At 50.6% G+C, this 14,622-nt stretch overlaps 2 protein-coding genes across 2 annotated transcripts; both read right to left on the bottom strand.

The window, feature by feature from the left end:
• Positions 1–6,258: 6,258 nt before the first annotated feature.
• LOC123087565 (DNA repair RAD52-like protein 2, chloroplastic) lies at positions 6,259–8,729 on the bottom strand. The gene is made up of 4 exons (XM_044509606.1): positions 8,229–8,729; positions 7,962–7,999; positions 7,499–7,590; positions 6,259–6,785 (listed from the first exon to the last, which is right to left on the bottom strand). Exons 1-4 carry the CDS (start codon positions 8,525–8,527, stop codon positions 6,639–6,641), a joined length of 576 nt encoding a protein of 191 aa, XP_044365541.1. The 5' UTR covers positions 8,528–8,729; the 3' UTR covers positions 6,259–6,638.
• Positions 8,730–9,719: 990 nt separating this feature from the next.
• On the bottom strand, positions 9,720–12,704 carry LOC123087564 (translation initiation factor IF-2). The gene is made up of 3 exons (XM_044509605.1): positions 11,461–12,704; positions 11,188–11,363; positions 9,720–10,417 (listed from the first exon to the last, which is right to left on the bottom strand). Exons 1-3 carry the CDS (start codon positions 12,608–12,610, stop codon positions 10,256–10,258), a joined length of 1,488 nt encoding a protein of 495 aa, XP_044365540.1. The 5' UTR covers positions 12,611–12,704; the 3' UTR covers positions 9,720–10,255.
• Positions 12,705–14,622: the final 1,918 nt, after the last annotated feature.

Genomic DNA, 14,622 nt, shown 5'->3' on the forward strand with positions numbered 1-14,622 from the left:
GATCCATGGCCGAGTGTTACCAGATGGACATTAATTGAAGGCCTATTTACAACAATGAGGTATCTATCAAGTTATACAAAGAGTGACTAGAACTAACAAGTGTGGTTGGTTTAGTCAACATGTTAGGAGAGAGGGCATATATAGATTGGTGAGTGGAGTATGGTGCGCCCTGTCTCAATATTTTTTTTTGAGGGAACACCATCATGACTTACTTTATTGATCATGGCACAACACTTACTCGTTTACGAGAGATTGAAGAATGCAAGAGCGAAGATCATCTATCCAATTACTTTATACATGGTTCTCATAGCAATGTTTTGCTAATTCGTGCACAGTGTCGTCGGCTTCCCGCATAGTTTATGAACTGAACAGTCCGCATATAATGCAGTCTCTTCTGTCCACCTGTCTCAACTCTAATCCTAGGTATAACAGACCTTTGACTCTATTTATACAGACTCCTCCTCCCTCTCGTGACCGCGTCGCCCCCGCGGGTGACCGGTCACGCCCCCAGCGCCTCCTCTCCGAGCCCTCCCCCTCCCCTCCCTCCTTGCCTCCGTCGCTGGCGTCCTGCATCTGGCCTAGCCCGGGCAGCGCTGGCGGTGGCGGCCGCGGGCATTTCCCCTCTCAGGTCGCACTGACGCAGGGCGGTGCGGCGTCGCGAGGTGGTCCTAGGCGGCGGCGGCAGGGCTCTCCGGCGTGGTGGCGGGTGATCTACTGGGCGGCGGCACTGTCGTTGGTGGCGGGGTGGGGCGAACTGGCGGTGTCAGCTCGGCCCAGATCTGGGCCCTCCGGGCCCCATCTGGGTCTGGGCGAACCGGCGGCGGGGAGGGTCGTCGGCGTGGCTTCCAAGAGGCAGGGGAGCGGCGATGGGCGGGTGGATGCTGGCGGCGCTGGTGCCGCCTTGCTGCAGCGTGGCCGGCAGGGCTTTATGGGCCCGATTTGGGCCTGGCCTGGCCATGGTGGCCTGGTATGCCCTGCCGCTGTTCGTCCGGACGGCGACCGCGACGGTGCCAAAGACTCGGGCCTCCCGCACGACGGCGGTGGAGGTAGTTCCCTCACGTGTGGCTCCGGTGCTGCTGCTCCCGTCGCCTCATGCGTCTCTCTCCGCCCTCTTGGCTCGTGGTGGTGATCTCAGTGAGACGGCGTGGGTGGCGTCAAGACCGCGGTGGCGCATACTGGTGGGTGGCAAGGTGGCTGGTTGGCTTCGGCCTGGTTGGGCGGTGGGGTTTGGAGTGCGGGAGAGATCCCTTGCCGGCTCTTCCGGCTCCGATGCGGTGACACCTGCGGTGCCACCATCCCTTCCCGGAGGGTGTCGGAGGTATCCATCCCCCTCTCCCTTCCGCGTGCCGGGGAAAACCCTAGGACACGCCCGAGCAGCAGCGTCGTCGACGTCGCCTCCCTTCTTGGAGGTGATGCGTGGTACGCGGCGGATCGGATTCTTGGTCTGTGGTGGGTCGATTCTGGAGGGCGCAGCAGTGGCGGGTCATCCGCGCTTTGTCGAGCTGTCGTTGTTGGCATTTCTTTCTTCTTCTTTGTTCTTTCTCTTTTCTTTTGGGCTTGTTGTGCTTCTCGCTCGAGCATTGCTATGTGATCGGTGTTGGTTGCTTTGCAGGGCCGTCCAAGGGCATGTGCGAGCCGTGCGCTCGCACAGGGCCCCCAAAATCCTGGGGCCCCCGATTAGGGCCATATACGTGTATGAATAGTCCAAAAAATAAAATCAGTTTCGGGCCATATTGCCTCTGTGTGTCGCATGAGGGCTGAAAACACTCATTTCGGCCTTCCTGGGCCTGGTCCGCTCAAGGCCTCGAGCCATACGCGATGTCCATCCTCGCGTGGATCGATCTGAGAGATCCACACAGTACGTGTACGCACGTTCCGTGACTTCTGCCGTTCCCTATTCCCTAATCTCTCTGTCGTTCCCAATTCCCTAATCTCTCCGCTTTCCATCCGGTTCCTCTGCGGCGGTGCGATCCATCTTTTCGGGACGATTGAATCGGTGGCTCGGCGGCAATTGATTTGCAGCCAGGCGATGGGCGGAAGTGGAACTGCACGGGACTTGCGACCGCTGGACGCCGTCGCGCCGTCCAACACTGCTGCGGTGCCGCCGAACAGAAGGCCAACGACCAACAGTAACCGGTGCCCTAAGCGTCTCCTCTTTTCTCTAGTTTTGATACAAACTACAAAAGTTGTGTTAAGATTTTACTTATATGTTTTGGAATGATTTTTTGTCTAGTTGTTGAATTTCAAAAGTTGTCACAGATTCAAGATTTTCAATAGTTTCTCATCCAGTCGTCCAAGTCAAAAATCAAGGTTCTATCTGATTCTAACTATCTATACAAATTACAAGCCTATGTTTTATGTGAGTTCATCAGCTTAAATGCATTGATATTTTTTTGTTTGGTTGATAAACAGAAACAATCATGCATTCTAGTTATAAAAGAAAGTATGATTCTGGTGCCTTAAAGCGTAAGAAGAAACATAAACTAGAAGAAGACGGAAGACACTTTTCAGTACAGCATGAGCATGAGGTAAGTTTATTGGTTTTAGTATTTTGCATTGACACTTGAGAATTTTCTAAACATTGTAAGAAATAACATAAATTGAAATCACATAGTCAGGTGATTGTGCTTGAGTTATTATATGTTTTTTGAAAATGTTAGGGCCCCATTATGCTTTTCGCACCGGGGCCCCGAATTTCTGGAGACGGCCCTGTTGCTTTGTAATACAAAGCAGGTGAAACCCTTTTTCGGTAATCTATTTATACCGCGTAGTCTGTTTCTAGCTGGACAGGGCCTGTTTGATCTGCTGTACAGGATGCCAAAGAGGAGCGTGCACGAATAGGGGAAAAAACGCAACATTATAATGCCATCTAGCAGGGTTTTAGGGCAAAACTAATTAACCTAATGACATATACTGCAATCATCTCAGCTAGCACAAAGATCAGGAGCTTCCATTACATAAGTTCTTCACAAATGTTCCAATGAAAGTGCCAATCTCCAAACTCTAACAACTGTGGCATCATGTATTTATACCAATTGTAACTGGAATCATCACAGGGGTACAATTCAGAAAACGAGTGACGCGCTTATCGCACAGAGATTACAACAGCTGATGTGCCAACAAACACAAAGGTAAACAAAATACGCCTCATATTTACAGTTACAGCTCATGTGGGGTGATATCTTGCAGCGGTACATACAAGCTCTGGCAAGCTTGGCATCTGACCTTTTGAGCGTGGATAGGGTGAGAGAAGAGGCGTCCTTCACAGTACCTCGTCTTCGTGGTACAGGTACAGCCCGAAGCCGAGCCTTGCGCAGGCCTTGCAGAACGCGGCCTCTTCTGCAGCCGCCACGGGGTCGTCGAGCCGTGCATCGCTCAATGATGCTGTTCCACCAGCCTCCCGATGAACCTGCACAGACGAAAGCAGAGTTCCAGTGAAGATTATCAAATACTAACTTTGTTTGTGGTTGAAATTTTCAGAAATAACTGCTGTTTCAATTTTAGATATTGTCTGTAGCTATGATTTTCTTGACTCAAGAAATTGCCACAGTGCTATGTCCGTTTGCAAGTTTTAATCAATCACAGGTGTTTGCATAAATAGGTAATATACAACAACAATAATGCAGTGATTGCATCTGATTTGCTGCCAGCCCAACCAGGAAATTCAAGATCACCTTGCAAAGACTGGCTGCTTATGTAACTGAACCCATATTTCGTTTGCGGGGGAACTGGAACTTAAGTTTGTATGTTCAAATAATCAGTTTGAAACATAAGGTAAACACGCTCATTAATAGTAAAATGTTCACAGAGTACTATACTACAATGTCTCCAGAGACTTCAGATCTCTGAGTGTAAAAGCCAAATCTTCTATATCTAAATAGCTAGCCCCCACTAATATGTTTCTCTCAACATGCAAGCATGCCACCTCATCAGTCAACATGCATAAGGACAGGCCCACCTCAACATGCAACTATGCATATTAAAAATCCACTACAACATGCATGCATGTAAAATTTCATTTTATTATGCTATTTACATTTAATTCTTATATACTTTCAAAAACTATTGTTTCTAGAATTCATGTTTCATATAATCAAAATCTCATTAAAATATTGCAAACATTCCCGCAACAATGTGCGGGGCATCATACTAACGTGTGCAACCGTGGTTACCGATTATTGACCGTCTAGTGCTGATTTGTATTACACTGAGTGGTTATGAACCTGATTAAGACGCTGAAGGTTGACCATACACCCTCCGTAAAGAAATATAAGAGTGTTTAGATCACTACATTCTTATATTCTTTATCGAGGGAGTACCATTTATCTACTCCCTAGTTAATATAACTCAGCAAACTTTTTTTTTAACGGTCACGGGGGGGAGAGGATCCCCACCTGAATATATTGCTCAAAAAGCTGCCAAAGCTAAGGGTCACCCCTTAAGCTTTGGCTAATCCAGTTTATAAGGGAAACCGGATCAAAAACCTAAACAAGTTGACCCCGTTTATGAGGAAAACCGGGCCGAAAACCATACAGGTAACAAGGTTACAGAAGATGAGAAAAAAATTGCCACCTAGGAGAGGGCATGACCTAGCTAGCAGGCAAAAGACCAACACCACGAGAGACACAAGTAGATGTGGGTTTTTGTCCAGGGATCACAATACCAAGACTCTGCAAACAACCTAACGCACCGCACCGGCGTGCGAGCCCCACGGCACAACAGAGGATCAACCATAATCAACGAGTGCCAAACCTTAACACGAACCTTGACTGGGAGATACGCCACGGGCGGTCGAAACGATTAGCAGGTTGGGGAGGCATCATTGCGCCGTCATTGAGCAAAGGTGAACCAAGACAACACCAAGAGCCCGAAGCTCGCCGCAGCACAACGGCAACCATGGGAAGGTCTTGAGCATGCACACGGAGACCACACGAAGGACAGTCGAAGAGAAACACATGAAGAAGAGGACACCACCATCGGCCCCAAGATGGCCGCACCACCATCAACCACGCGCAGCAACAGGAGCCGTCGTTTGAGGGTCTCCAAGATGACGCCTCCAAGGAGGTAGTGCTGTCGAAGACACAACACCATCATCCGACCCGGCGAGCCGGAACTTAGGTTTTCACCCGGAGACCACAAAGCAAAGTACCGTAGGTGCTGGAGCTCCACAGCGGCACCTCCTGCAAGGAAGACGACGTCCATAGACGCCGCTGTCACCGACATCGACAAAGTCGATGCAAGGTTCTCACCCGAAGTTTGAGCACATCCCTACAGCAAGACAGCCAGAACCACGCCGCAGATCCACACGAAATAGCTCGGAGACCACGCCTCTAGGAAGGTATACGATGCCGGGGTGGCGCCGTCGTGGTCGGCTCACACAATGGGTGAGCAGGGATTTCTCCCAGAGCACCGTCGCACAGGACCCGATTCGGAGCACTGCAGGTCAGATCTGGCCTGAGATCGCCGCCTGGGCCGTCCGCCATCACGACCAGCTTAACCCGAGCCAGAAGCAAGCCACGCATCCACCATCACTGCCGGCAGCGCCAACCAAGCCGCTGAGAACCATCCCACGACCAACCGCCGCGAAGATTGCCAGATCGGGGATGGGGGCCTCGGCAAACTCCGAGCACTGCCAGATCTGGAGCCGGCGCGCCAGCCGCTCCAGAACCACCTCACCCCGCAGCTCTCCTGACCTGACGCGCGCCCGTAGCCGCCCGCACCCGCACCGGGTGCCACCACTCCATGCTACACCCGATGCCGCTCCGGCGACCGCGCCACGCGCCCAGGGCCGCGCGCACCCAGGACAAGGACGCCCTGCGCCAGCACCCCCGTGGCCGCAATCCCCCGCCACTGAACCCGCAGATCTGGGCGAAAGCCATGCCGCCGCGCCCCACATCGCCGCGCCGAGCAAACATCCGGCCACAGCCGGAGCGGACGAACCAGAGAGGTAGAGTGGGCTGCCACCCCGCATCAACCAGCTGGAGCAGCTGACGGGCAGGAGCCCGCGCAGCACGCCGCTGCATCCAGTGACGAGAGCCGCCAAAGCATCTGAGCGAGGGGAGCTTGGATTTGAGGGAGGAGCGCGAGTCCCTGGTTTCAGGAGCAGGCCTTCGCCGCCGCCGGCGACGGCGGTGGGGTGGTGGTGGTTGAGGCTGGTGGCGGCTAGGGCTGGGGCGCCCCGGTGTCGCCCCTGTCAGAGCGACACGGGAGCGGAGCGGAGCGGACCAGCTGCGAAAAAAAAAATCTAACTCAGCAAACTGGATTCATAAATAAACTCAAATAATATCCGTTTGGTGAACCAGGGGAGCATATACTCTGTACTTTGAATACAGACACAGCTCGGAAATGACAGATGTAGTCGGTGCCAAGTTATAACTAATGCCTAGAACAAACAGAATATAATTGATTTACCCCTTGGATGGGCAAAGACAGATAGGCAACGAGTGACACTCTTATCGCACAGAGATTACAACAGCTGATGTGCCAACAAACACAAGGTAACAAGATAAGCCTCGTATTTACAGTTCATCGTGAATGGTGCATGCGGGATGATATCTTGCAGCAGTACAGACAAGCTCTGGCAAGCTTGGCCTCTGACCTTCTGAAAATGGATAGGGTGAGAGAAGAGATGACGTCTCTCACAGCGCCTCATCTTCATGGTACAGGTACAGTCCAAAACCGAACCTTGCGCAGGCCTTGCAGAACGCGGCCTCTTCTGCAGCCGCCACGGGGTCGTCGAGCCGTGCGTCGCTCAGTGATGCTGTTCCAGCGGCCTCCCGATGAACCTGCACAGACGAAAGCAGAGTTCCGGTGAAGATTATCAAACATCGATCTTGGTCATGGTGGAATTTTTTAGAAATTTGTGATGTTTCGATGTTAGGTATTTGCCCATAGCTGTGATTTTCTTGACTTAAGAAGTTGATTTTCGCTCAGTTGATTTTCTTGTCATAAACTCAAATAATATCTGCTTGGTGAACCAGGGGAGTATATACTCTGTACTTTGTACACAGACACAAGCTCGGAAATGACAGGTGTAGTCGGTTCCATATTATAACTAATGCCTAGAACAAACAGAAAATAATTGATTTACGCCTTGGATGGGCAAAGACAGATAGGCAGGGGCTCCTGCAACTTGACATTGGATGCCACAAGCATATGGGGTGAACTCACAAATGTATCTGAATTTCTAAATCCAGTTTATTTGTCCCAACCACAGCAACCCAAGTGATTCAGTTTACAGGTCAACCTAAACAATGATTCTGGCAACCAAGTGAATTTCCGAAATTTGAGATTTCCTAGGAGATTTGTCCCAACCCCATCAACCCTTGTCTTAGTAACTCTTCCAATGCATGTATAGCTTGTAAGGTTGCATCCTAAACTATAATAGATTTACAAAATTAGGAGCTTGACGATTGATCCATTAACAAACTAATTCATACGATGTTGGCCTTTGCGGTATGTTGACCGTCATCACAAACAAGAGATAGTAGTTAGGTACCTCCCCATCTATCCCTCGAATTGTGACGCGATACACCACGGTCACCTTCCCATTGTCGTTGTAAATAACATCACGGACCTCTCCGCACCAGCCTGGAAACAGGGCACAATCCAAGAACACCATAAGGAGCAAACAGTTAGCACGTGGATCATCACATTTCAAGTAGAAACGCTATATATAGGTGAAATCAACTGCTCAGATTAGGTATACAAGCACACTGCCTACGCGCCATTGATGAACTCCCCAATGCAAGGATCGTCCATCCATGCTAAACTACAGCACGCTTGGGATCATGTACACAGCAATCACACCAAGTGTGGATGCACGACTCGGAACAAGTAGTAGCCGCAAATAAACAGAGTGAAGTGAAGCAAACAAATTACTAGCATGAATCGACCCACTCGGATCGGATCACAAACCATATGTGAGCAGTTTTGGAATTCGGCAAATGGGGGAGGCTCACCGGGGGCGTAGAAGCTGAGCATCCGGTTGGCATGGTACCTGACAGACAGAGGAATGGAGATCCATGAGTAATCAGGACAGGAGAATGCGTGAGGTTACGATCAGTGGGGGGATCCGATCCGTGTGCCTATGGTTGGTGGATCGGCCAGGATTTCGTGGTTAACAAGCCCCTCATACATAGATCTCTCGGACGCCAGCCACACGCATTCGGCTGGATCTCGAGCGAGCACGACAAGGGAATGGGGAATCGGAGGAGGGAGGATAGTACCATGGGATGACGGGGTCGGAGGCGGAGGCGCGGCGGGAGGCGGGGAGCACGATGGTCTCCGGGACGCGCTTGTTGAGGTCGCGCAGGATCTCGACGAGCGGGCGCGTGATCCCCGACGGCGCGGCGTCCAGCGGCACCACGTAGTTGCCCGTGGAGGCCGCCGCCGCGGCCACCGCGCCCGACGGCCCCCTCCGTCGGGCCGCCGCGACGACCACGCGCACGCGGCTACGGCGGGAGCCGCGGGGGAGCGGCGAGGAGGCGAGGGACCGCGCGAGGGAGGCGGCGGCGGTGGCTTCCATGGGGATCGGAGCGGAGGACGGTGGGAGCAGCAGGTAGGTAGGTGGTGGGATGACAGTGACGATCGATGCGGTTGCGTCTAGTAGTCGCTTCAGCCAGCTATATCCTACGTGGAAAACTAAAAATAAAATGTTCGCCTACGTGTGACTCTCATCCGACGTGGCGGCGGTCAACGCGCCACGCCAGCCGGTCAGAGCCTCGATGACCCACTCCGATTTACGACCTAGACGTGCATTCCGAACCCTGAAAAAAAGACGTGCATTTCAGGATTCACATTTCTTTCATTCGACTTCTGTGGTTCGAAAATCGTCTCGAAACACCGAAACATAGCAGCAAAATATAAACCTTTTTTGGAAAAAAAAAAGCGACGGTTTTCAAGCCAACGGGAACTCTATTCAGTCAGAGAAATAAAGCTTGACGGTGCCCAGATTCAGTATGGACTCGCCCAACTAGATCTAAAATGCCTGAAAAATAAAATCGAGTGTCCAAACAGGGAAAAATAACTTGTCGGAAAGAAATATAGCCATCCGTTCAAAGTTGAAACATGGCGACCCGTAAATTTATGTTAACAACCAAGCAACGGCAAGGGCACCCAGACGCGGGTTGAAAGATCAAACTGTAGAAAGACCTACTGTTTCGTCGTTGCACTCCATGCTGTGTAGGAGTACAACACACGGAATAGGAATTGCTCAGCAAAATCCAACTCAACTGATAAAATCCTTAGCAGCAGGGTCAAACCCTTGGAAGAATCTAATACAGTACAAATATTTTGACAACCTACAAACTCAACGTTCCCTATATATAATATATAATATACCTAGTAATAAGCAAGTTTAAAAGTGCTCTAGCAAGCAGGTTCAGTTCCTCAAGCTCTGCTCGGGCATTCCTCCAACACCATAATAAATATATGCAAATGTACCAAGTGCAAAGAATCACAAGGAGAACATGTCATGATTATGCCTTAGGAATGCCCACACCCCATTTCCTCCTCTACAGACCATACGACTGTAGGATGGAAAGGCAATTTTGGCATTTTCAGTGACCAAATTTTGTGATGCTGCATAGAACAGGCAAACCAAGATGTGCCATGTTCTACAAAACCCATCTTGAGTGAATTCCACAAAAGCATGGCCAAATGCTAGAAGAATTTAATAAAAAGATTACAGAAACTATAACTCGACATTACGGAATGAATTGACTTAGAAATAAAACATAACTAGAGATTTCATGATTCATTCATCTTGGGCCAAAGTAAATGTGAGCTTTCAAAACAGGCCACCACACAGAGTCTCAAACGGATGTTCTGAAAGGGGTGGGAATGGAAGGATGATGCGGGATTCAGAACAATCCCCAAAATCCATCCCTTCCAAACATGGAAATATTACCGAGCTTGCTGTTTGGGGGAAACAGGCCAAGGTTGCTACAAGCAGGTTTAAGTTCAACCACAACATATTGTCATACTGTGTGCCTTACTAGGCTGGGTATAATTCTATCAGGTGTATAATGGATACTTGAGGAGCCCAGAAAGACTTCCTACAAGTCCATACAGTACAGTACGGCTGGATCCATGTCAAAATTCGTATAGCTGCAGTATTTGAACTGCAGAACTGGTCTGTTAAGCTCTCCTCGCTCGTAGCGGTGTTGCTTCTGCAGTTCACGATTTATGTTAGATCATTAGAGAGGCTTGGTTTGGCTCTCTTCGCTCAGAGAAGCTTGGTTCGCGACTCTCTTCACTCAGAAAGGTTTTGGTTTGGCTTTCCAACGCGTTCTTCTAGCACCTTAATCCTCTCAGCCAAACTGGGACAAGACATTTCTGAAAAACATGGTGTGCGCTCCTCCACATATTTCGATATTGATCTCCAAAGAAGCAACTCCTCTTCATCACGTTTTTTCTGCACAGAAAACAAGCAGGATGTGCTCATTAGAGATGAAGCATTTAAGATGCAATGTGCTTATGATTAAATACATGATGGCACCAATAATGGATATCAAATATATCGCGACATAAAGGTGCATAAGGTTAAATATAGCACAGTATATATAATCGTTAACGAATATATCGCGATACATACAAGGTGGTAAAGAATATATTTAACATATCATACAATGGTATATTTAACATATCACAACATATAGAAGGTTCTGAAGAGAAACGTAACATAGGATATAATAACTATTGAATATATCACGACATATGAAGGTGTTGAAGATTATATCTGACATCTATAACGGTTATCCAATCAACGCAATAGTGGAAAGAATTTGCCAGATCAGTCATTAAATATAGCACAGGATATATAATGGTTCTAGAATATATCGCGATGATTAACTATAGCACAGGATACATAATGGGTATCGAATATATCGTGTCATCGTGATATACAGAAGGTGCTAAAGACTATGTTTAACATATCATACAATGATTACTGAATATATCGCAATATATAGAAGGTGCTGAAGATTAGATGTAACATCTGATATAGCAGTTATCGAATATATCGCGTGTTGAAGATTATATCTGACATCTATAACGGCTATCGAATCTACGCAATAGTGGAAAGAATTTGCCAGGTCAGCCATTAAATCCTTCTGACGACATACATCAGTTAGCTCTCTTTTCAGTAGTGATAAATTGATTGCACGAGAAATCGACAGAACATACCGATCCCGCCAAATCACACTCCACCTCGCTCTCTTGCTCCTTCCTATTGCGCACAACCTTGTCAACGATGTAAGACAGTACGCCATCGAGCGGGAACGCCTCCTGCAGGTCAAATGCAAGGATCACACCAATCGCTTCGCGATAACTTCCCCTGTTCAGCATATCAGCAACAACATCTGCAACACAAGAAGAGTCTTGATTAGTCAGGAAGCAGGGATAACTAGGCCATGCGGAATTGCTGATAATGCAACAGGTGTGGTAGGGTGCCCTCACCACGCAGCTTCTTCATGAAGGGCTGGGAGCATCTGAGCACGTCGACCCAGGTCAAGCAGCCGCCGGCAAGCATCAGCTGGTAGAGCTCCTGCAGAGGGAACTCGAGGGGCACGCCGAAGGCGGCCATGAGGAGGATGAGGCCGCGGGCGTCCCTGGCGCTGGCGTCGGCGACCCGGCCCTTCTCCCGCACGATCCGGCTGCGCCACGAGAGCGCGGACACGCGCGCCTCGGCCCGCACCTCGGCCTCCCCCTCCCCCTCCGGGCGGCGGGGGCAGCCCGCGCGCACGTAGAGCTCCAGGAGGAGCACGCAGGCGGTCTCGGCGTTCTCGCTCTCGGCGCAGATGTAGCTGCGGCTGACGGCGCGGATGACGAGCACGGCGGGGTCCGGGGCGCGGCGCAGCGCGGCCGGGCCCACGCGGCGCAGCCAGGCGCGGTCCCGCAGGTGGGTGGTGACGAAGCCGCGGAGCGAGCGCGACCCCATCTGCTCGCAGATGCCCCCCAGCATCTCCGCCTCCTGCTCGCTGGCCCTGCGCTCGCGGCCGGGGCCGGGCTTGGGTGCGGGCTTGGGCGCGCGAACGGGCCCGACCTCGGCCGGGAGGGCGGGTTTCGGCTCGGGCTCGGGGACGGGGTCGGCGGCGGCGGCGGGGACGGCGGGGGCGGAGGTGAGCCGCTGGGGCGCAGGCAGGGGACTGTGCTCGCGGCGCTCGATCACCGGGCCGGGTTTAGGGATGGATTCGTCCCGCTGGTGGAGGGGGTCTTGAGGCACGGGACTGTGCTGGCGGCGCTCGGCGACGGGGTCGGGTAATCTAGGGTTGGATTCGTCCGCTACGCGGTCGGCGAGGGGGGGTGCGGCGGCGGCGGCCGCGGGGAGGACGGGGTTCCAGTGGCCGAGGAGGGCCCCGAGCTCTCCCACGGGGCTGGGCTTGGGGTCGGGGTCGGCATCGTCGTCTGCGAGCGGGGGCAGGGCGGCGGCGATGGAGTTGGCGTCGAGGTGGAATTCGCGCCACTCGTCGAGGAACTCGACGAGCACCTCGTTGAAGGAGGCGAGGCCCTCGACGGAGCTCGCAATGGCGGCAAGAGACGCATAGGCCGCGGCGGCGCTGGTGGGAGGAACGGCGGGAGGAGGCGGCGGCGGCGGCGGCGGCAGCATGGGGGAGAGACGGAGAGGAGCTGCCGGTCGGGCAGGCTGGGATCGCCTCACTGCTAGACAAGTTGACAGCCTCCAGCCAAACCAACGAAGGAAGGAACGCGTGTCTAATCGCTTTGCGTTTCTTAGCAATCCTTATCATGTAATAAATCCTTTCTTAAACCTGCGTTCCTTTTTTTAGTAAAAACTTATACTTCCTCCATCTGGAAATACTTATTGGAAAAATAAATGTATATAGACATATTTTAGTTCTAAATACATATACTTTTATCTATTTCCGCGACAAGTAATTTTGGACGGACGAAGTATTACCCAATCACCAACCATACAATCTTCCTTACAAACATCTAAAAGGTGTGGGTGCCGGACAAGAACAAGATGTCCTTATGGCTGCTCCACCTGAACAGGTTGTGGTGCAACGACAGATTACAACGGTGTGGATGGCCAAACGGCTGTTTCTGCCCACTCTGCCTGCGCAACCTCGAGAGCTCGGTGCACCTCATCTGGGACTGCCCAACGGCCATGCAAGTGTGGAGCACAGCGGCAACGTGGGAGGGGTGCTCTGCCCTACACCCAGACACATGAAGCAACGGGTAGACAACCACGGCCAAGGTCAAAATGATCATCGCCGCCGCCGCCACGACTTCCCAAAAAGGCATCAAATCCATGATCCCACTCATCAGCTGGCAAATTTGGATGGAGAGGAATAACTGTGTCTTCAAAGGGAAGCTGCCAAGCCCGGCCAACATCATCGGCTGTTGCCGCTCAGACATGGAGCAATGGCGGATCGCAGGCGCAAAATGCTTAGAGCACCCTTTTGGGCACGCCGCGTGATATCTCTGCATGACGAAGTTTTTCTCAATGTTTTTCTCCCCTTCGCCCACTGATCACTTGATCAAACATTTTGTCGCTCCCTTCTGCTAAGCTAATGAAAACCAGCAATTGTTGGCCAGTTCAAAAAAAAAACAATCTTCTTTACATAATTCAATAACTTCGAGGAGGCCCAAGCCTAACCAGACAACAGTTCTACTCTCGGTTTTAACAAATTTAGTTTAAAAAAATCACTAACTATATTCTGGTCACGGTTGGTATGAGTAACATGAGTCATACGAAGCTAAAAAGAATCACTATCTATATTCTAATCACGGTTGGTATGAGTAACACGAGTCATACAAAGCGACTTCAGAAGCTTTATCTCTCCCACCAAAAACGCATAGACCGACCAGTCTATGTCATTGTCACATAAAATGTTCATCGCTGATAGTGAATCCATTTCAACAAGAATGGAAAGATCCATACATTTCATAGCGAGAGACAATCCCTCCATACACGCACTTATTTCTGCTTCAAGGCCATATATGAAGTTAAATAATTCCCTGTAGGAAGAATAAATGATTGCGCCATTTGTCCCGAAGAACCATGCCAGCTCCTGTTCTGCCGTCATCCCAAGATCCGTCAGCATTAAGCTTCACCCATCCTGATGGAGATGGGAACCAACTCACCGGAGAGTTTGGTTTTGGTATTTTATGTGAACTCTTGGCTAGCGGGGGATATGATATTACTGCTTTGCCTTTCATTGGATCACAAATGGAATCCTGGGCGATAGCAATCATTGAAAACAAGTAGCTGCATAGGAATCAATAGGACATAGCCATCGGTGTTGGGGCTTTCTCATGTACTATTTCATTACGGTATGCCAGCTCCTCCAGAAAGTGAAAAACACCATGGTCCGTTCCAACTCTCCCGGTGGGTGCACGACCACCAACAACCACTCAACTCCGACATAGGATATCTCCCTTAGTTTCGGCAAGGGGCAATTCTGATCACTCACACACTCCCAAAAGTTAGACCACAAGGAAGCAGCGGGGCATATGATATTACTGTTTTTGCCTTTCACTGGATCACAAATGGAATCTTGGGCAATAGCAATCATTGAATCCAAGTAGCTGCATAGGAATAGGCAGGACACAACCATCATAGCTAGGGCTTTCTCATGTACTATTTTCATTACGGTA

The sequence above is a fragment of the Triticum aestivum genome, chromosome 4A (genome assembly GCF_018294505.1).
Source record: "Triticum aestivum cultivar Chinese Spring chromosome 4A, IWGSC CS RefSeq v2.1, whole genome shotgun sequence".
Classification (NCBI taxonomy): Eukaryota; Viridiplantae; Streptophyta; class Magnoliopsida; order Poales; family Poaceae; genus Triticum; species Triticum aestivum.

Bases quoted from the DNA above. Each gene is read 5' to 3' on its own strand.
- LOC123087564 (XM_044509605.1), bottom strand. From the start codon at position 12,610: ATGCTGCCGCCGCCGCCGCCGCCGCCTCCTCCCGCCGTTCCTCCCACC. The intron at 11,364-11,460 runs GTGAGGGCACCC...CTTGTGTTGCAG, and splicing joins CTTCATGAAGAAGCTGCGTG to ATGTTGTTGCTGATATGCTG. The intron at 10,418-11,187 runs GTATGTTCTGTC...TTTTCTGTGCAG, and splicing joins AGTGTGATTTGGCGGGATCG to AAAAAACGTGATGAAGAGGA.
- LOC123087565 (XM_044509606.1), bottom strand. From the start codon at position 8,527: ATGGAAGCCACCGCCGCCGCCTCCCTCGCGCGGTCCCTCGCCTCCTCG. The intron at 7,591-7,961 runs GTGAGCCTCCCC...CCCTGTTTCCAG, and splicing joins GCTCAGCTTCTACGCCCCCG to GCTGGTGCGGAGAGGTCCGT. The intron at 6,786-7,498 runs GTACCTAACTAC...TCGTCTGTGCAG, and splicing joins TTCGAGGGATAGATGGGGAG to GTTCATCGGGAGGCCGCTGG.